The sequence below is a fragment of the Rattus rattus genome, chromosome X (genome assembly GCF_011064425.1).
Source record: "Rattus rattus isolate New Zealand chromosome X, Rrattus_CSIRO_v1, whole genome shotgun sequence".
In the NCBI taxonomy this organism is placed as follows: Eukaryota; Metazoa; Chordata; class Mammalia; order Rodentia; family Muridae; genus Rattus; species Rattus rattus.
The window spans coordinates 92,311,067-92,331,259 of record NC_046172.1 but is presented as its reverse complement, the minus strand read 5'-3'; the positions used below and the strand labels follow the sequence as shown (position 1 = coordinate 92,331,259).

At 37.2% G+C, this 20,193-nt stretch overlaps 2 protein-coding genes and 1 pseudogene across 2 annotated transcripts in view; all 3 read left to right on the top strand.

The window, feature by feature from the left end:
* Tbc1d8b (TBC1 domain family member 8B) overlaps positions 1 to 12,148 on the top strand; it is a 77,623-nt gene extending 65,475 nt beyond the window's left edge. Inside the window, exons 15-21 of the mRNA XM_032889938.1 lie at positions 978 to 1,046; positions 1,193 to 1,433; positions 2,336 to 2,401; positions 5,167 to 5,250; positions 6,242 to 6,298; positions 8,171 to 8,268; positions 9,671 to 12,148. Of these exons, the coding sequence (XP_032745829.1) occupies positions 978 to 1,046; positions 1,193 to 1,433; positions 2,336 to 2,401; positions 5,167 to 5,250; positions 6,242 to 6,298; positions 8,171 to 8,268; positions 9,671 to 10,063 (1,008 nt within the window). The 3' untranslated portion in view covers positions 10,064 to 12,148. The remainder of the gene's footprint in view (positions 1 to 977; positions 1,047 to 1,192; positions 1,434 to 2,335; positions 2,402 to 5,166; positions 5,251 to 6,241; positions 6,299 to 8,170; positions 8,269 to 9,670) is intronic.
* LOC116888646 (collagen alpha-5(IV) chain-like) overlaps positions 1 to 20,193 on the top strand; it is a 760,537-nt gene that overhangs the window by 132,896 nt on the left and 607,448 nt on the right. The window lies entirely within an intron of this gene.
* On the top strand, positions 17,590 to 18,367 carry LOC116888641 (annotated as a pseudogene).

Below are 20,193 nucleotides of genomic sequence, written 5' to 3'. Positions count from 1 at the left end.
CGTTATCTCATTATATAGCTCTACCTAACCTGGAGCTCGCTATGTAGACCAGACTGCCCTGAAACTCACAGCGAGCTGCCTATTCTGGTCTCTCTAGTATTGGGATAAAAGGTGTGCAGCACTACTAGGCACAGTTAAGATTTTCTTTTCTTGTGAATGCTAATTTTTAGATCAGTTTCACTTATGTTACATAATAGATTTTGTAGCAAACTCATCTTTTTCTATGCTCTGGAATATTTTACATTACATAGAAAGTTTGGGCAAACAAGATTATCAACACTTTTGGGTCTGCTGACTTCTGATGATGGCAGCTCTTGGCTTATTATTTCCATTTTGTCTATTCAATTTTTTGCACATTTGAGTTTATTTTGGTAACATGTTTTCCGAGAGAGTTATCTATTTTGCCTCAGTTTATCTCATTCTATATAATGAATACCATAATGACTTTCATATCCATCTTTATCTATTTTCTTTTTTATTTTTTATTATATTTATTTGTTGGAGGGTACACTTATGTGCCATACATCCATATGGAAGCCAGAGTACAAATTATGACATTCACTTCTCTCAACATGGGTTCCTACAATCGAGTTCAGGTCATCAGTCTTTATCCACTCAGCCATTTTGCCAGTCCATATATTATATTTTTTTCTCATCGATGTTTATTTGTGATTTTTATTACACTAAAATGTATTTTACTTTTTCAATTAATTAACAAAGTGTTAATAGTCTAACCCTATATAATGACTGTACTAAAATCAAATAGTGTTTATATCAGAAACAAAATGTTAGGTAGTTCATCAGTTAAAAATATCAAGAACTAACTTGGCTATGATGAATAAAGCTGCAGTAAAAATTGATATGTAGATTTAAAAAAAAAACATTTTCTCCTGGAAGAGGAAAACTGGGAGTGAATTCAAAAAGACAGTTTCTAAGCAGAAATGTTACCATCTAATTTGTTTTTAATCTTTTTAAAGTTGCGTGTTGTATCACAAGATGTGAAAATGAGCCTTCAGGAATTGGATGAACTTTATGTCATTTTTAAGGTACAGTTGTTCCTCTGTAATGAAAACTAACCTTTTAGCAGAATTTTATCAAAATTACTCTTAAATATTTATATTTTAATGGACATGTTTAAAAGAAACCTTTTACTTTTTGTGATTTAATGATCTTCCTTTTTTGTTTTTGCTAGAAAGAGCTGTTCATATCTTGTTATTGGTATGTGAGTTGTCCAGGATTGAAGCATCATGACCCCAGCCTGTCATATTTGGAACAATATCAGATTGACTGCCAGCAATTCAGAGTGTTGTTTCACTTGTTGTGTCCCTGGGCTCATTCTGCAAACAGAGACTCTCTAGCTTTGTGGACATTCAGATTGTTGGATGAGAACTCTGATTGCCTTATAAACTTCAAAGAATTCTCCTCTGCAATCGGTAGGCTGGTGCCCTTTCAGTCTCTAAATCAAGACATAAATATCCTCCCCACCTCCAAAAACCGTTTTATACTGCCGCCTATTACTGATAATTTAGACAGATGTTTCACTAGTAATTTGGGGGCTTTTTAATGTATTTGTTGCTCAACCTATACATAAAGCTTTTTCATGGTTTATTTTTTATTTTACGTCCATTGGTGTTTTGCCTGCATATGTCTGTATGAGGGTGTCGGGTCTTTAGGAACTAGAGCTGCAGACATTTATGAGCTATGATGTGGTTGCTGGGTCCTCTGGAAGAGCAGCCAGTGCTCTTAACCACAGAGCCCTCTCTCCAGCCCCACATATTGGTCTCTTTTTGCCCCAACCCTCTCGAAGAACCCTGTTCATTGTGAATATTTTGATTTAAAAGGCAGGAAGAGAATGTCCAGGATTTTTTTTCCACACCAGATATATAGATGCAAAGAAAGGATTTCTCCTTAGGTAAAAATCTATCCATGTAGCCTAGATAAGTGATACAGAAATAGCAAGTAAATGAGTTGTGCCTATAGTTGATGTTACAGGTTTTGTGTCTCCGAGCAATGGTTTCTTTTCGTGGGTTATCTTGAGCAGTTCTTTCCTCAAATGAATTGTAAACCCTCATTCAAAGAGAAAGGCAAATTTGAGGTTGGGAGAAAAGAGCCAGTTAAGGGAGCATGGTATGTCCCTGGCAGAGTGTTTTTGTTTGTGTTCGAAAGAGAGGAATCAAACTGAATGAGTGGTTTGTTTAACGAGTATATTAAAGAACATAATTTTTTGGATACTAATTCCTGGCTGCTTTGCCACACCAGATATATTTAGTCATTTGGTTGAAATCAGTTGAATATTTAGATAACATGATTTTTCTAATTGAATTTTACCAAACAGATATAATGTACAATGGAAGTTTTACTGAGAAGCTCAAGCTGCTTTTTAAGCTGCATATTCCTCCAGGTAAGAATTTAGCTGTCTTGGGGTTGGGATTTAGCTCAGTGGTAGAGCGGGCTTGCCATGTGTTTAAGGCCCTGAGTTCGGTCCCAACTCAAAAAAAAAAAAAAAAAAAAAAGAAAAAAGAATTTAGCTGTCTTTTACGGGTGTAGAGTAAGAGCTCATTCCATTGTAACAGGCATCGTTGCATAGACAATTCTATTTTTTCATCCTGAGTGAGCTAACCCAATCACAGAAAGACATACATGGTATGTACTCATTGATAAGTGGCTATTAGCCCAAATGCTTGAGTTACCCTAGATGCCTAGAACAAATGAAACTCAAGACGGATGATCAAAATGTGAGTGCAGATCGCTCATGAGAGACACAGCCAGAATACAGCAAATACAGAGGCGTATGCCAGCAGGAAACCACTGAACTGAGAAGGACCCTGTTGAAGGAATCAGAGAAAGAACTGGAAGAGCTTGAAGGAGCTCGAGACCCCATATGTACAGCAATGCCAACCAACCAGAGCTTCAGGGACTAAGCCACTACCCAAAGACTATACATGGACTGACCCTGGACTCTGACCTCAGAGGGTTGCAATGAATATCCTAGTAAGAGCACCAGTGGAAGGGAAGCCCTGGGTCCTGCTAAGACTGAACCCTAGTGAACTAGACTGTTGGGGAGAGGGCAGCAATGGGGGAGGGGTTGGGAGGGGAACACCCATAAGGAGGAGGGGGGGGGGGATGTTTGCCCGGAAACCGGAAAGGAATAACATTAAAATGTATATAAGAAATACTCAAGTTAATAATAAAAAAAAAAAATAATTTCCACTTGACACAAAGCTCTTGTTTCATTATAACCTCAAGTAGTATCATAAGTATTTTTGCTGGTATGATATAGATATAAATGGAATAAAATCATGGGAGGGATTCTGTATAACAGGTGGATCCTCGGTTTCCTATTAGTCACTTACTTATGTATATATATATATGTATAAATGTATGTGGTTTGATATAGTATCTCAATGTATCCTAAGCTGACCTCAGCCTCAGAAGTGCAAGTATAACAGGCATGTGTCATTATGTCCAGCTAGCTATATCTTAAATGATAGCTTGTACAAGAATTATGTATCATTGAAATGTTGGGACAATGTTGAATTTCTGCTATCATGTCATTAGGATAGAGATTCACCATAGGCAGATTACCAACTTGCAGATGGTGCAAATTATTCAGAGTATAGGACCAGATGGCAAGTATAGTAAATACTTACACAAAGAAGAACAAAAGCCATGGTGTTGAGTGTGTGCTATGTCATGTTATTCATGTTATACCCAATGGCAACCTTAGCTCCACATGCATATGAGCGCACATGAATGAAAGCATGCATAACCACACACATTATAAAATATATTTTATATGCACTCTCTTATTTTAGCCTCACAATCTCTGAAAAATTATGTCATCCTTCCAATTTTTACAAAAAGGAAACCGACAGTTGAGAAGATTCCAGTATATGGCAAATATCACATGGTTGATATGAGATCTATCTGATCCACAGCTCTTTTCTTCATTCTACTATACTTCCCCAAAGTTACTATTCCCTTTCAGATCTCGTAAAGTTCTTTCCACTGACCTAAGACAATTACTTCCAACATATCCCAGCTCTAAAAATAAAATATTACAAAAAGTATCTTGAGTTGGGTAATTTATAAAAATCAAATAGCACCTCATAATTTGTCTAATGCTCTCCCTGGATTCCTTTTAAATTCCTTTTAAAGCTTTATAAACGCTTTTCAGGTTAGTAAGGAGTTATTATTTAGCAGACAAAAAGATCAAAAACATCGTTACCTTTAAAACACTTGAATCACAAATACAATGTTAGAAACAAAAGATAAACCACATAATAACTGAATTATAAGAATATTTTTTGTTATTATGTTAGGTTACCATTTGAAGGCTTAATTTTTCTATTTCATGTATCTTTGTAGAGGGATTAAAAGTAGGAATATTAAATAGGAAATATTATGTTCCTGTTACATAACCAGTGGTAGGCAAAGCAAGGCACTCAGCTTCGTGTTTTACTTAGTAGTGCAGAAGTTTTAAACATGCTGAGGTTTTGTGTTTAGATGTGACCTAAATGCCAGATTTTCTTTTTTCAATGTGTAAGGAGGAGGTGCGACAGCTCTGCCTGGTACAAGAGAGTGGAAGGCTTCCATTGATAAAGGAGCAGGTCATTGCCAAGAGGGGTCATGGAGATGTATTTTTTCCTAATTTCTATTTTTGTTTTTTGGAGGGGAAGTTAGGGTAGAGGGAAAATATAGAAGGACTGGGAAATGAGTGGGATTGTGGTGCATGATGTCAAATTCCCAAAGATGCTATTAAAATTATAATTAAAAAAGAGTTAAGGCTTTTTTTTTTTAAAGTAAAACAAGTAGGCTACCCCTGCTCCAGTATGATGGCCCTCGGTATCAAATGGACTCCCTGGGTTTTATAAAAGAGCCCATGAAGGTAGAAAGGAATAGTAGTAGTGAAAGAGAGAACATTGCAGGAGAGGAAGTGGGGAGATGGATTTGATCAAATATAATATATGAATATATGATGTTCTCAAGCAATAAGAGAAGGAAAGCACAAGGAAGAGAAATCAGAGAACTCAAAATGATCAAATGCTTATTGGGTGTACAGCAGAGCAGAGCAATAGTATTTCCACACACGTCATCTAATTTCTGCTCTTTAACCTGTCTGTCCTTTGTTGCTAGTAAATGTTAATTTGGGTTATATGTTTTCAGCTTATACTGAAGTGATATCTAAGACTTCTTCAAAAGGTGATGAGCTTTCAACAGAAGAATTACTTTATTTCAGTCAGCTCCAAGGTAAATATTTGTTTAACCTTTTAACAAAATCTGGGTTGTTTTGAGTTGGGCTCCAGTGATCCTCGTGCCTCAGTCTCCCAGGTAGCTAGGACTAAGGACATCCTGATTGCTTACTCGTGGCAATCTTCCTGAGCCACTGCACTTTCACTGTTTGATACCACACCAGCAAAGCCTCTAAATATTTGACCGATCAGACTGTATTTCACAATTTTTCTGTTTTGAAATTCCTTATGAAAGAATTTTAAAAATAGTATTTATAATATATTTTGTATTTAATTTTATTAAAGGAATCTCTATGTTATATCATATCATGTTTATGCTTTGATAAAGGACAATGAAGCCAATCAGATCTTTGATGATTTATAAGTCAGAGCTTTTATTTAAAACTATAGGGATGATTGTGCTTTCTGACATAAATTGGAAGTAATAAACACTTGTATGTGTCATTTGCTTTATTTTCATAGATATGTAATGGTCTTATAGAGAAAATTTATGTGTGCATGTCTATATTTGGTTGCTATATATAAAGTAAGTATTATAAAAACCGAAAAATTATCTATTTAATTCTTGCAACTCTACATATAAGGGCGTCGAGTACAGAAACAAGTGATTTGTACAGCATTTCACAACGAGTTGTTACCATACTTGGGACTTGTGGCTTCTTCTTCAGACTCCCATATGTGAGGAGTCTTCCTCCCAGTACTAAAAGTAATACCACTTAATTTGAAAGCAGTCAAATAAGGAAACTACCACTCAGAAACAAGTACTGGTACATTGTTCTCTGGGATAGTTTTAATATTAATATTCAGTGTTCTTTTACTATGAATGTTTCTAATACTTTATATTCTCATGTTAGGAGGTCAGGTTACATAATTGCTTTGGTGGGTAAAAAAGCTAAGTGCTTATAAGTTTTTGTACAAAATAGTACTTTATTCTTAAAACATACCTGTTAAACAGTTTAAAATGTGTAATTATCCTCTTTCCCTTTTAGTTTCTAAGCCTGCAGATGGGAAGGAAACAGAATTGGGAAGAAAAAGCCCTGAGAAAGGTACTATGATAACAATCTAGGAATATCATTCAATTTAATAAATTATTCATTCTATAAGTAGGGATAGCTGAAAAGAGGGGAGGGAAGGTAGAGGTTTTTAAAGGCTGTAGATGTGTCCCAATGAAGGTTTTACTTACATCATGTTAATATAACAATTTCTTCCTTCTTATGATACTTCCATCTCAGAAGTTATAAAAATATAACACTGAGTGATCCATATTCATTTATATCATTTTAAATATTTTATTTTAATTACAAAAGTAATAGGTATTGTTTATGGCTGGAATTCAGATAGTATGTAGTCTTTCTTACCCCCAGATAAGCCTATCCAGAAGTAAAGGTTGTAATATTTTTGGCTATATCCTTTTCAGACTTGTTTCTTTTTATACATAAGCATGTAGGCATATCTCTTTTTAAATTATCCACAGTGTTCTGAGTGCTATTTTCTTATTTTGTAGTATATCATGGGTAATTTTTCATGTCTATTCATTTGCTCTTTTGACTTTGAATGGAAACAGAACATTTCATGATTTAATTGTTAAGACTTTTTTCAATCAGTAGCTCAATACTGATGGACATTTAATATGTTTCTAATTATTTTCACTGCAAACTATGATGCCAAAAATTGACATATAAATTTCAGGACAATTTAAGAAATATCTCTTTAAAATAAGATAAATACAGAGAATTATAAGAATATTGAATAAAGTAGAATACACACTTGATATTTTAATAGAGACTATGACATTATTCATTTAAAGCTCATCACTCATTTTAAAACATTTAATTAAAAGTAATTCCTGAAGATCTAGTTGAACATAACTCTCCACTATTTTACCCAGCTTTCAAGAAATTTAAATAAGAATTTAAAGGTCACAGAAATATCATCTTAACTGAACCCTTTAAACAAATGAATCAATAAGCAGTGTTTCAATTTTTGAAAAAGAGCTACCATTAATGACTTTCATATGTACATATGAAGAACTGGATATAAAAAATATTAAGCATAATAGGATATATTGGTGTGTGGCTACATGAAATTTATCATGGGATCAGAGAGTGCTCTTTTAATCTAAATACATCATTTTCCCTCTTTGCTCATATTTTTGCTCTTCCCCAAGTTTCCCAAAGTAAAAATTTTGGTCTAAATCAGTGGTTCTCAACCTTCCTAATTGTGGTGGCTTGAATATGCTTGTCCCATGAGAATTGAGACTATTAAGAGGTATGGCCTTAATGGAGGAGGGGTAGCCTTGTTAGAGGACTTGTGTACTGTGGGGGTTAGCTTTAAGGTCTCCTAGTGCTCAAACTCCCTGCTGCTCAAGCTCCACCCAGGATGGAATCCGAGCCTCCTCTTGGCTGCCTTCAGATTAAAATGAAGAACTCTTGGCTCCTCCAGCACCAAGTCTATCTGCATAATGCTCTGCTTCCCACCTCTGGACTGACCCTCTGAACCTGGAAGCCAGCCCTAATTAAATGTTGTTCTTATAACAGTTGCATTGGTTATGGTGTGGGCTGCCCATAGCCGTAAAACCCTAAGAGAACTTCCTAACTGACTTTTGTTACTGTTATGAAACCTAATGTAAGTATGTGTGTTTTCCAATAGTCTTAGGCAACCCCTATGAAAGGGTTGTTTGACTCCCACTCCAAAGGGGTCACAACCCACAGGTTGAGAGCCACTGATCTAAATGGAAGTGGAAAATGTATTCTGAAGACCAGTGAGTGAGATCAAAGCTAATTCAGATGATGTCCTGGACTGAAAGAGATGGGCTCTTTTACCTCGGTGAAATAACTTTTGGTTTCAGGGATTCTTTTTGAGATTTGGGAAAAAGTTGTGAGCTGTTCATTACAAAATTGCGTATTTCTTTCATTCAGGCAAAGGAAAAATTGATATTCAAGCCTATTTAAGTCAATGGCAAGATGAACTTCTCAAAAAAGAAGAGAACATTAAAGATTTACCAAGAATGAATCAGGTATTCATTTTTCTAATTCAATTTTCTCAGTGAAAATTCTTAATTTTTTTTGTTAATGTGAGTGCATGATGTCCATGGTTCAGTCACCAATATCACAAAAGAAAAAGAAAGAAAAATAAAATAACATATACTATTACAAAAGAGTTAACTAATCCACAGGTTATCATCTTTATAAGATGCAGGTATCATTAAAGAGGTGAACAATTTTTAAATTACTTTATACTGTATACACTTAAATGTATTTTGTGTTCTATAAGAAATCTTGTACATAGGACATATTTCCAACATCAAAACATATGTTTACCAAGTAGACATTAAGTTGTCTACCAGATGTCAAATCTATTGCTAGTTACTAAGAAATTACTAAAATAGAGCTCACTTTAGTACCCAGTGATCTTGTAGTTGACACTACGTAGGCAGTACTAAGGACTAGTATAAATATGATCTAAATTGATCTCTTTCTTATACATTGCCCATATGTTTTTATATTCTTTAACAAAAGACCAAGTGATGCTCTCATACTGAAGTTTTCCCAAACTTTGCAAAAACAACTATCAAATAGCTTAGCGTGTCTTAATGGACTTTCCAGTTTGATAGTTAAATGAATCCTTTATAAAATAAGTATATGGTATATTTATTTTTCAATCTTTATAAATGATTGAAGTATGTTATGAATGTAATATGAAAAGGAAGGAGGAAAGCATTTTATAACACATTTTATGAAACATTATTTGTACTCGTTTTATATACATATTAACCTTTAATGTTAGATGACTGAATTGTAGAATACTTGGGTTTGAATAGCTTTTAAATTGACAAGTGTTTACTAGGAATATCTAGAATTTTCTGGGGACAGTTAGCAGAAATACTAGATTTTCTTAACTTTGGCCCCATGTGTGCCTTTAAAGACAAGCACATCTGAAGGGATTTCTTAGATTCCTTTCACTACTAAGTAGGTCTCAAAAAGTCATTCTTCCCCAAAGTTAAGTCACCTTTGTTTAGTGCCCAGTGTAGCCTTTTGAGATCAGATGAAGTCCATAACCCTTTTCTTAAAATTGGTTGATGACAATTGCATGGAGGAAAACACAGAATTTTGAATAACCAAAATTGCGACCCAACACTAAATAATCCTGACAAGCCAGGATATTTAGTGCCAATAAACCTGCCAGAGATTAGTTTGGATATGGTAGTCTCTGATTAGGCAATGTGTGAGATGGCTTTAGTGGCATGTTCTTCCATGGTTCATACTTACTTTTCTTGAGCAAAGATGTATCATGGATTCGGTTCTATGGTGAAGGTTATGTACTATAAATTTCATACAGGATGGTATCCACTTTTGAGTTCCACTTATATTTGCTAAATCTAACGTTAAAACATTCCATTTCCAACTTGTGTCTTCTAGTCACAATTTATTCAGTTTTCAAAGACCCTGTATAATTTATTTCATGAGGACCCCGAAGAAGAGGCGCTATATCAAGCCATTGCTATTGTAACCAACCTTCTGCTCAGGATGGAAGAAGTTGGAAGGAAACTCCATAGCCCAGCATCATCAGCCAAAGGACTGTCCAGTGTAGCCTGTGATTCTGGACCCAGTGAGGGAAACACAGAGAGCAGTGTGAAGAAAGATCCTTCCTCTCCCAGGGAAGAACATCAGTGGTCCTTTGCATTCGAGCAGATTCTTGCTTCCCTATTAAACGAACCGGCCCTGGTGAGGTTTTTTGAGAGACCCTTAGATTTAAAAGCCAAGCTAGAAAAGGCGAAAAGCTCCCAGTTAAGGTCTAGAACCAAGATGTAAATCTCTGCCGTCCTCCAGTTTGCCAAGAATCCTGTTCTATCAGCCTGGCTCCTGGGAATATTTCTCAGGAATAGGTTGCATTACCAATGTGTTCCGGGCAGAAGAGAAAGACACTCAGAAGCACAATGGTTCATTGCTTTGTATTAATTGCACTTTAAAAAATTCTCCCACTCTATGTCACAAGATAAGCAGCATCAGGGTCACATGCTCCGTGGAACCACCAGAGGGCGCCACCATATCACTTTAGTGAGTCACTCACAAGTTTGTACTGCTGTTTCCATGAGATTACTGGTGTTTCAAAAGGTGATGATGTATTTATTTTAATGCTGTCATAGCATATTGGTAAGCTTTGTTTTTCAAATCACTCCAGTCCTATAAAACCACCTTAGAAAACTGGACTTCAGAACTGTAGCCTTAATTATCTAGGAAGTTGCCTTTTAGGGCCCTGATTCCTAAGTTCTATAACTGAAAAGATTAACTTCTAAAATGTAATTTTATTCAGGACAGTAATACATGGTTTTTAAAATCAACTTCTTCATTCTCTGTTCCTGAGGGATTAAGCACTTGGAGGTTAACACTATTAACTCTGTTGCTGATAATGCAAATCAGGAAGTCTAAATTCTGGGCTGATATAAAGAAAAACAACACTAGATTTAGACTTAAATCAGATAAAGCCAGCATTTTGAAAAACAAGAAAAGGTTAGGAGACTGTTCAGTTGACTATCTAGCTCTTTCAGTTAGACTGAGATATAACTACAAATTGTTTATGGCTTTTGTTTCAGAATAGCGTGTGATTGCTTGTGTCCCAGCTTTATGTTTTGAATTTTCACTGGTTGTGTTTTAATTTGTAGTAGGTAGTGCGGAACAGCTACACTAAGATTGAATTGCTGTACTAGTCTGGCAAGCATGTGAAGTATACTTCATGTAATACTCACTAAGGTACTATGTGGAATTGCCAGCATCTACCTTAAAAAGGCTCGACTTAGATGTGCAATTTTTACACACTTTATGCTTCTTCTATGGTGGTCCATGTAAATACATATGGACTTTGATAGCACTTTAAAAAGAACAAAACAAAAAACAAGCAAACCACATGGACCTGTCCTATCTTCTGCCATTTTTAACGAGTACTTTATTTAGCAGTTGTCCTCGGAAATGGGGCAGGAACCATCATGTGGAGCTTGTGTCTCCACACTAGACTTTGATTTCAAGCCGTTGCCTTGGCTAGAAGGAAAACAATGAAAGGGTAGCCCTCCTTCATGGTGACCAAAGTCTCCCTTTGTGGGAAGGAATTGGTGTGGTCTACCTTCCATGAGAAAGTACCGTGTTGCCATACTGCATACTATTTTCAAGGAAGTTAAGCACTTCTCACATTGTGTCTTTGAAAATTCCTGAGTTGGATGTGGTCAAATGCTGGTAGTGTCTTTAAGGTTTGATTATGCTGCCTTTTCAAGGAAGTAACTATTTAAAAGAGATAGTGTAAAACTAAGCCTTTCTGCCTCAACTCGGAAATGATTAGCTAAAATATGTCCCCGTTTTCAGTTTTAGTTAATAGTCTATGTGAGAACCATCACACATCTGCCATTATGCAATGATTGTTAAATTATATGACAATAGCTCTAGAAAGACATATGCTCCGTGCTTGTATACAAAGACACTGTTATACACACTTGGTTAATATTTTATCAGTTGTATTTACAACACATACTTTCTTAAGAGAATATGTTGTTAATTTTTGATATTATTTTAGAGTCAAAATTGTAAAGATGACTGAATATTGTATTTTAGTCTAGATTAATTAACTACTTAAAGAGATTTTTGAGTTTCAAGAAGATTATAAATGAAAGTTAGCAAGACAACAATGTATTTTCTGAGTCTCCAAGAGAAGTGAAACATGTTATAGTTTTGTAGCAGCTGCCTTGTTAAGCAAATGATTATTATGAGTCACAATATTCAAAATATTTTGTTGTGTCAAACTGGACCAGTGCACTAACGCCTTTTACATTAAATGTTATAAGATGACCTGTCTTTATAAAGCTAAGTATTAAAAATCTATTATATTAAATATGAACTGTTTATTAAAAAGCCAAATGTTGTTTTATTATGCATTTTACTTACACATAACTGAAAGATCACTTGAGGGTATCCTTTCTACATCAGTGTAGGGTCTAGCTGTAAGAAAACCAGAACTTGTTCCCTATTAGTTTAGGCAGGAAACTGTTTATCACTGGATAGTAAGTGGCTTGTATCATTATTGAAGGACCAGCTTAGTTGAACTTTCAATTATAAGTTCCAAGACCACGCCCCTCCCAGGCTACCAGGAAAGTTGTTAATTCTTGTCCAGAAACGTGATTTACTTGCAAATGGATGCCTAGTTCCTTACCCCTCAGCACCCATGCACTCCCAACTAAATTGTAGCGAAACCGCCAAACATCTTCATAGACATCTTCAGCAGTAGAGATGTCAGAAGTCTGGAATGATGATGGTAAAGGAATATGGGAATTGTGCTTTTCCCTTCTGAAGTCCAGCAAACGCGCTCATAGACCGGAATGGAGCCTTTGAACTGTGTGAGGTTTTACCCCTTCTCGTGCTGCATAATAAATTAGTACAATACACATTTAGTAACTAACTATTTTAGTATGTCATCACTAGGGACTCAGCCTAGCTAGGTCCTCTGGGTAGGATTATGAGGCTGTGACCTAGGGATAATCTAGACTGGTTCTCAGGTAGAGTTTCGGTTGGGGAAGAAGTCTACTTCCAAGTCTCTATGTCCTTTCTGTCTAGGTCTGAAAGCACAGCCTCTTACGGGTGGCCAAGCTCAGCTGCTAAAGGCTGCACACAATTCCACAGATGCCTTTAGCATCTTTAGGTCTTGAGATAAAAAGATAAAAGGCCAGCCTCCAGAGTGAGTCTTCTGGGAAGAGTATCTTAGATCTGACATAACCCCAATAGCAGTGCCCCTGCCTTTGCCATGTGCTTTTGATGAAAAAAAAAAAACAACAAGTAATCAGTGCTGCCTGTGCTCAAGGGGAGAGGATTTCAGAAAAGCAAGATCAGCGGGCAGAGGTTGGGAGAGGTGCCCCCCGAGAGCCCTAGAATCTACCTGCCGCCAGTGTCGATCTGTGTCATTTTCTATGTTACTTCTTTCTTTCACCACACATCACGCCCTTCTAATATTTATAAATAATAGGTAATAGCAGAAGCTGCTGCCCCTGCCCATCATCACAGAAACCTTCCTCCAATAAACAGGACACTGCTCTCCTAACAGAAGATCCAAGTCTCTCTCGAATCCATGCATGGCTGATGTTTGTTCCTCCTTATTCATTCTCCATCTCATCTTGAGAGCCTGCAATGTGTAAACTATAAAGTGAATACCAACGGATATAAAACAGAAGGAGGAGAGACTATTGAGGAAAATTGATATTATATATGAATATATATATATACCTAATGAGGATGGAGAAACTGGGTGTCTCCTGCAGTCCTCATTTTTCCAACTGGTCAAGGCTGTCATTGTGGTGGGGAGACTTTGGTCTGATGATACCATAAACTAACTTTTTACAGTATATACATCTGTGAACTTTAACATGTATATACTTGTATCACAACAAGAATACAGAATAGTTTCTTTGCCCTAGGAACAAAATGCCATCCATTTATGTATTCTCTTACACATCTCACCAGGCACGGATCGGTTTTGAACTTTATAAAACAGCAGATGATTGATTCCCCAACATCTCTACCCCTTATAGCCATGTAACTAAGGAGTGGTTAATCAGACACGTGTTCCTAGAATTTATTTTTTTTTTCAGCGCTGGGGACCGAACCCAGGGCCTTGCACTTGCTAGGCAAGCGCTCTACCACTGAGCTAAATCCCCAACCCCGTTCCTAGAATTTCTAAATGATTGGCAAGCCATAGGAAAGGCAGGGAAATGCAGTGCATTCTGGAGATGGAGGTGTCTGGTTCTGGAGTAGGTGTAAAAGTGATTTTTTTTTTGGTTCTTTTTTTTTTTTTTTTTTTTTTTTTTTTTTGAGCTGGGGACCGAACCCAGGGCCTTGGCGCTTCCTAGGCAAGCGCTCTACCACTGAGCTAAATCCCAGCCCCGTAAAAGTGATTTTTGAATGCTGACAATTTATCCCCGCCATTTTTTAACTGGATCACATTAGTACTTTGCGTTTTGGTTTATTATGAGCTATATTTTGTTTGAGAGCTTGAGGTAGACATCTGGGTGACATTGAGGCCCTGTGCCACTGGATCTCTGAAGGCAAGACAGATTCTTCCAGTAACTTCATTCCTAGACATACAATCAATCATCAGAAAAAGCACGTTTACTTTATCTCAAGCTCACATTATGCTACGGTTTCTATTTCTGTCATTAGAACTACATTTTTGCAACCATGTCATCCTTTACTAGACACCCTAATTCCACCTATCTCTTTTGCAGACATCAGTTTTTTTGTGATTAATTTTAAAATCACTTTAATTTTTTAATTATGTATATGTGTGAATATACATATGAGGACAGGAATCTTTGCAGTCCGGAAGGCATCAGAACTCCTGAAACTGAAGTCATGGGCCATTTGTGAGTACCTGATAGGATGCTAGGAGATCAATTCAATTCCGGTACAAAAGCAACAAAATGTTGTTAATTGCTGAACCATCTCTGATTCCTGCTTTGAAGATATGTTTCTAAAGATGTATTTCATTTTAGACTGTGTGCATGAGTGTTTGCCTATGTATGCGTATCACATTCATGTTTTGTGCCCCACTGAAGCCAGAGAGGGTATCAGATCTCCTGGATCTGGAGTTCCAGATGGTTGTGAGCCACCATGTAGGTACTGGGAACTGAACTTGGGTCCTCTGGAAGAGTAACAAATGCTGTTAACCACTGAGCTATGAGCCTCCGCCCTCGTGCTTTTAAAATCTTAATCTTTCCAGTGGTCTGCAGTGTCTTATGGTTTATCTGGTTTTTAATTTTGTGTATGGTTTTTTGCCTACGTGGCCATGGCCTTTCTCTAGTGAAGACTCTGTTCCTTGAGCCTCATTTCCAGAATCATAGGAAGCCCAGTATCAGTCAAGTGATTCTGTCTGTGTTCTCATTCTTCTCTGGATCATTCTCTGCTCCTCAATATTATCAGGCTTTAAGAAAATTCTGTCTTAATTAGGGTTACCCAAAACTCTACCCCCTCACCGCCTTCTAATAGAAATCAAGCCACATTAAGAACAGGACTATTTCCCCTTACAATTTGTCAGGTCATACAATAAGAAGCGCATATCAAGGAACTTATGAGCATCTTCCATCTGCACATCTTCGGCAATGGTGATCTTTAGTCCTTTTAACCGGTGGGAAATAATAGCTCACAGAGGTTACAGTTTGTATTCTCTGTGTAGTTAACAAAGCTGAGTTGTTGTGGGTTTGGGTTTGGTTTTTTTTGTTTTGTTTTGTTTTGTTTTTGTTGTTGTTGTTTTGAACAGTACTTGTGTTTATTATTTATCTTATTTTAGAAATATCTCTTCAGGCCTTTGTTTATTGGTAGAGCTTGAATGTCCATGTTTCTCCTTACCGAGTCCATATATCGAAACATAGTCCCCAATTCTAAATAGTATTGAGGACAAACTAAATGTTAATTGGGGGGTTAGAGAGATGGCTCAGCAGTAATAGTACTGGCTGCTCTTCCAAAGGATCTGAGTTCAAGTCCCAGCACCCACATGGCAGCTCACAACTGTCTATAACTTCAGTTCCAGGCCATCCAACATCTTCACAGACATACATGTAGGCAAAGTACTAATGCAAATAAAATAAAATCATTAAAAATGTTAATTTTGTCCCAAGGCATTAGTACCCTTACGAAAAGACCCGAGAGAGCTGTCTTTTGTGCCTGGTGAAGACAGAAAGAAGTGTGCCATTTATGAAGCAGCTTGCCTCTTGGTCTTTGACTTTCCAAGTCTCTAAAACCATATGTATTGTTTATAAGGCGTTTTGTTACAGCAAGCAAAATAGATGAAGAAAATCATTTTCACAGGTTTCTCTAACTAATGAACTGCTCCTTGCATGTTGCAGATATTGGCCTTTTATCAGATGAATAGATTACAAGTGCTCTCTCCCAATCCATGGGTTGTTTCTTCACTCTGGTGACTGTTGCCACATTGATATCAGCACTTTTAGTTTGATAAACTCCTATGGTTTTGGTTGTGGCCTGTTTTTTGTTTTTGTTTGTTTTGGTTTTGTTTTTTGTTTTGTTTTCTGATTCAGATTAAGGAGACTGCTCATGAAAATTTCATAGAGTTTTACAGTCTTTAATCCATTTGATGTGATTTTATATGGTTTAAATAAATAATCCATTTTCTTTCTATTAGATATTCAACTGTTGTACTTTATTGAAAAGAACGTTGTCTGTTGAACTTCAATAAAGTCAACTTACCATAAGATGGGGATGATGGTGCACATCTTTAATCCCAGCACTCAGCAGACAGAGGCAAGTGGGTCTCTATGAGGTGGAGGCCAGCCATAGAAACTTTCATAGAAAGTTCCAGGACAGTAAACTCCACAGAGAGACCTTGTTTAATAAAGAAGATAAAGCCATTGGTACAGTTCTTGCCTAGCCCTGTGGTCTAGTCTTCAACATCATACAAATTAATAAATGAAGAATTCCGTAGGGAAGGGGATGGTGTACCCTCCCTTGATATATACTTCAATGAGGAGCAGTCCTGCCGACCCCTACGTTGTGTTCTTCTATTTGTTTCTCGATGCAAAGTCTTGTGTTGATTCTCTGTACCAATCAGTAGTCTTTTCTAAATGTATTATACTCTTTTAAAATAAAGTCTAGACATTCTTGAAAGACCAAAGCTATAGTGATAAAGAAGAGACCAATGGCTGCTCTGGGTTTCAGGGTATGGCTACATCTGACCACAAAGAAGCAACAGAGATTTTAGGAGATGATGAAACTTTAATGTGTCCTGTAGTTGAGGCTAACCTCAAACTCATAATCCTCCTGCCCCTAGCTTCTCACTTCCATCTGCCTCACTACTATGCCTGACTTTTGTTTTCTTTTTTAATAATTTAGGAAGATTTAAACCATTTTTAACTTGGTTTATTCCACGTGGAGGCATTCCATGATGATCACGCGGAGGTCGGAGGTCACCTTTCTTTCAGGAGTTGGTTGTCTTCCTCCACCATGATTCATGGGATCAAACTTAAGTCATCACACCTGAACAGAAAGAACCGAACCACCTTGCTGGCCCTGGGAATTTTTTAAATGTTTTTATACATTATATTCTGATAATAGCTCCCCTCTCACAACTCCCAGACCCTCACCCCTTCTTTCTCTTTAGAAAACAAATGGGCAAAAGGCAAAAAACAAACCAGGATTAAAAAAAAACTATAAGAATTACCCACATGGAAAAAAAAGAAAGAAAACATAAAAATACAAAGTTGGAAAGCATAATACAAAAACAGACGACCAGTAAGACAAAACATGCCCAAACAGAGGAACATGAAAACCATGGTTTATAGAAATATCATTGAGCTCCCAGCACAACCATGGCTTGTGGTCCCAAGAAACATCTGAAGTGCATAGCCACTCCAAAGCATTGGATGCTAGATAAGTTGACTGACATGTTTCTCCTCGTCCATCCACTAATCCTCACAAGGTGAGGGAATGCCTGCCTCTGATCATTTTCCTAAGGGACAGACTTAAATATGTCCTGACTGGAGATGAAGTAAAAAAGATTTGCATGCAGTGATTCATTAAGAGTGATGGGAAAGTCAGGACTGATATAACCTACCCTGCTGGGTTCATGGGTGTCATCAGCATTGACAAGACTAAAGAGAATTTCCGTCTGATCATTGAATTATACCTTAGGAGGCCATGTACATGATGTGCAAAGTGAGAAAGATCTTTGTGGGCACAAAAGGAATCCCACATCTGGTGACCCAGGATGCTCGTACTATTCACTACCCTGATCCCCTCATCAAGGTGAATGACACCATTCAAATTGATTTGGAAACAGGCAAAATAACTGACTTCATCAAGTTCGACACTGGGAACCTATGTATGGTGACTGGAGGTGCTAACTTGGGGAGAATTGGTGTGGTCACCAATAGGGAGAGTCATCCTGGCTCTTTTGATGTGGTTCATGTGAAAGATGCCAATGGCAACAGCTTTACCACTTGGCTCTCCAACATTATCATTATTGGCAAGGGCAATAAACCATGGATCTCTCTTCCCCAAGGAAAAGGAATCTGCCTCACCATTGCTGAAGAGAGAGGCAAGAGGCTAGCAGCCAAACAGAGCAGTGGGTGAAATGGCCTCTAGGAGACATGCTGGAGAAGTATTTGTACTCTCAATACTACGAACCTTTCTAGGCAACATGATAGATTAAACAGCATGATGAAACTATATATTATTGGTTTCATCTTGTGTTGATCATTTACTGCTGGTCATCAGGCCCATTCTCCTGTGGTAAATATAACCAGTGAGTCTCCATTGAAGAAAACTATTTTTTTCCTTTGTGAGCAGTTGTCAATTGGAGATAGATTCTTGGTTGGGTATGGGAGCCCATGTCTATTTCTCCCTGTCAAAACTAGGTCCCAGTCACAGCCCCTGGAAATTACAGGTGAACTATCTTGCTATGTGACCCTAAGCACACAGTTAAATGGATGAAGTCTTTCTTGAGTGAACGTACACCTCAGGGAGCATTATAGATTTCCTGACCCCTGCTGGGCCTCAGCTCTTCTGATTCTCTCCAGAGATAACAATACTGATTTCTAAAACTCACAAATTTGTTTTGCCCATTTTTGAAAATTATATATCTGCAATCTTACACTTGTGATGAAATATGCATTCTTTTGTCTTTAGCCTCTTTGAGTCAGCATTATGCTCATGAAATGCGTTCATATGGTATCTCAACCCTTAGTTCCCTTTGATTGTGCTGTGATATTTTGTTGTATAGATACAGTTTAAAAAATTCATTCTACTTTTGATAGAAATTTTGCTGCCTAATTTGGGAGTATTCTAAATAATGTGTCTGGAAGGACCGTTGTATTTGTATTTTTGTACCCATATTTATGCATTTCTTTAAAGTATTTATATATTTAGAAATAGAATTACTGAGGCATATGGTAACTCTGCTTTGAATATTTTAAGGCACTGACAGATTGTTCTCGAACGTGCTTGGACTGTTTTACATTTTCGGCAGCACTGGATCAGGTTTACTCTTTCTCTGCATCCTTGCTAGCACCTGTTATTTTCTGTCTTTTTATTACAGCTGTTTTAGTATGCAGTAATATCTCACTGCAGGTTTTTATTCATATTAGCCTGGCACTTAATATTGAACAGCATGTTATGATCTTGATAGTTACTGAGAGAAGATCTCTGTCCACCTCAATTTCAGATATTGAAGCCTAATTCCCATTACCTCACAGCATAAATTTGGAAACAGGGGTTTTGAAACAGGGCTTCTAAGGAGATGATTAAATCAAAAATAAGACCTCATCCCAGTAAGAGCCAGTAGTTCCCCAGGGAGGGATGGGACCCCATGAGAGCTCCCTCCCTCATTCATGACTGACTGTTGTCAAGCCCAGTTTTGAAAGGGATGGGAGAGAGAGAGAAGAGAGAGAAGGAGATAAGGATACATTACATACATGTGTGGAATCGTCAGAAAACAGATTGAGGCCTTTAGGTTGGGGTGTTAGTCCAGCAAGAATGGTTTGTGTTAAGAAAAGACAGATTGCACATATTATATATATATATATATATATATATATATATATGATATTATCTGAAAACAAATTTAATTGATAAACAATTTCCAGCATGCATGAGAAAGGAGCTCTCAAGGCCTCAGCTCTTAGAGGAGCAATTACCAGTGGATGACTTTGTGGAAGAACAGTCACTTTTCTTTATAGGTACAGTCACTGGTAGGTTGTCCAGGCCCCAGTGGATGACCCCACAGTCACATGCATATGAGCATCAGTAATCAGATTCACTGATACACACACACTCACTCACACACACACACACACACACTCACACACTCACACAAACACACACTCATACACACACACTCACACACAGAGAGAGACAGAGACAGAGACAGAGAGAAGGAGGAGGAAGAAGAGGAGGAGGAA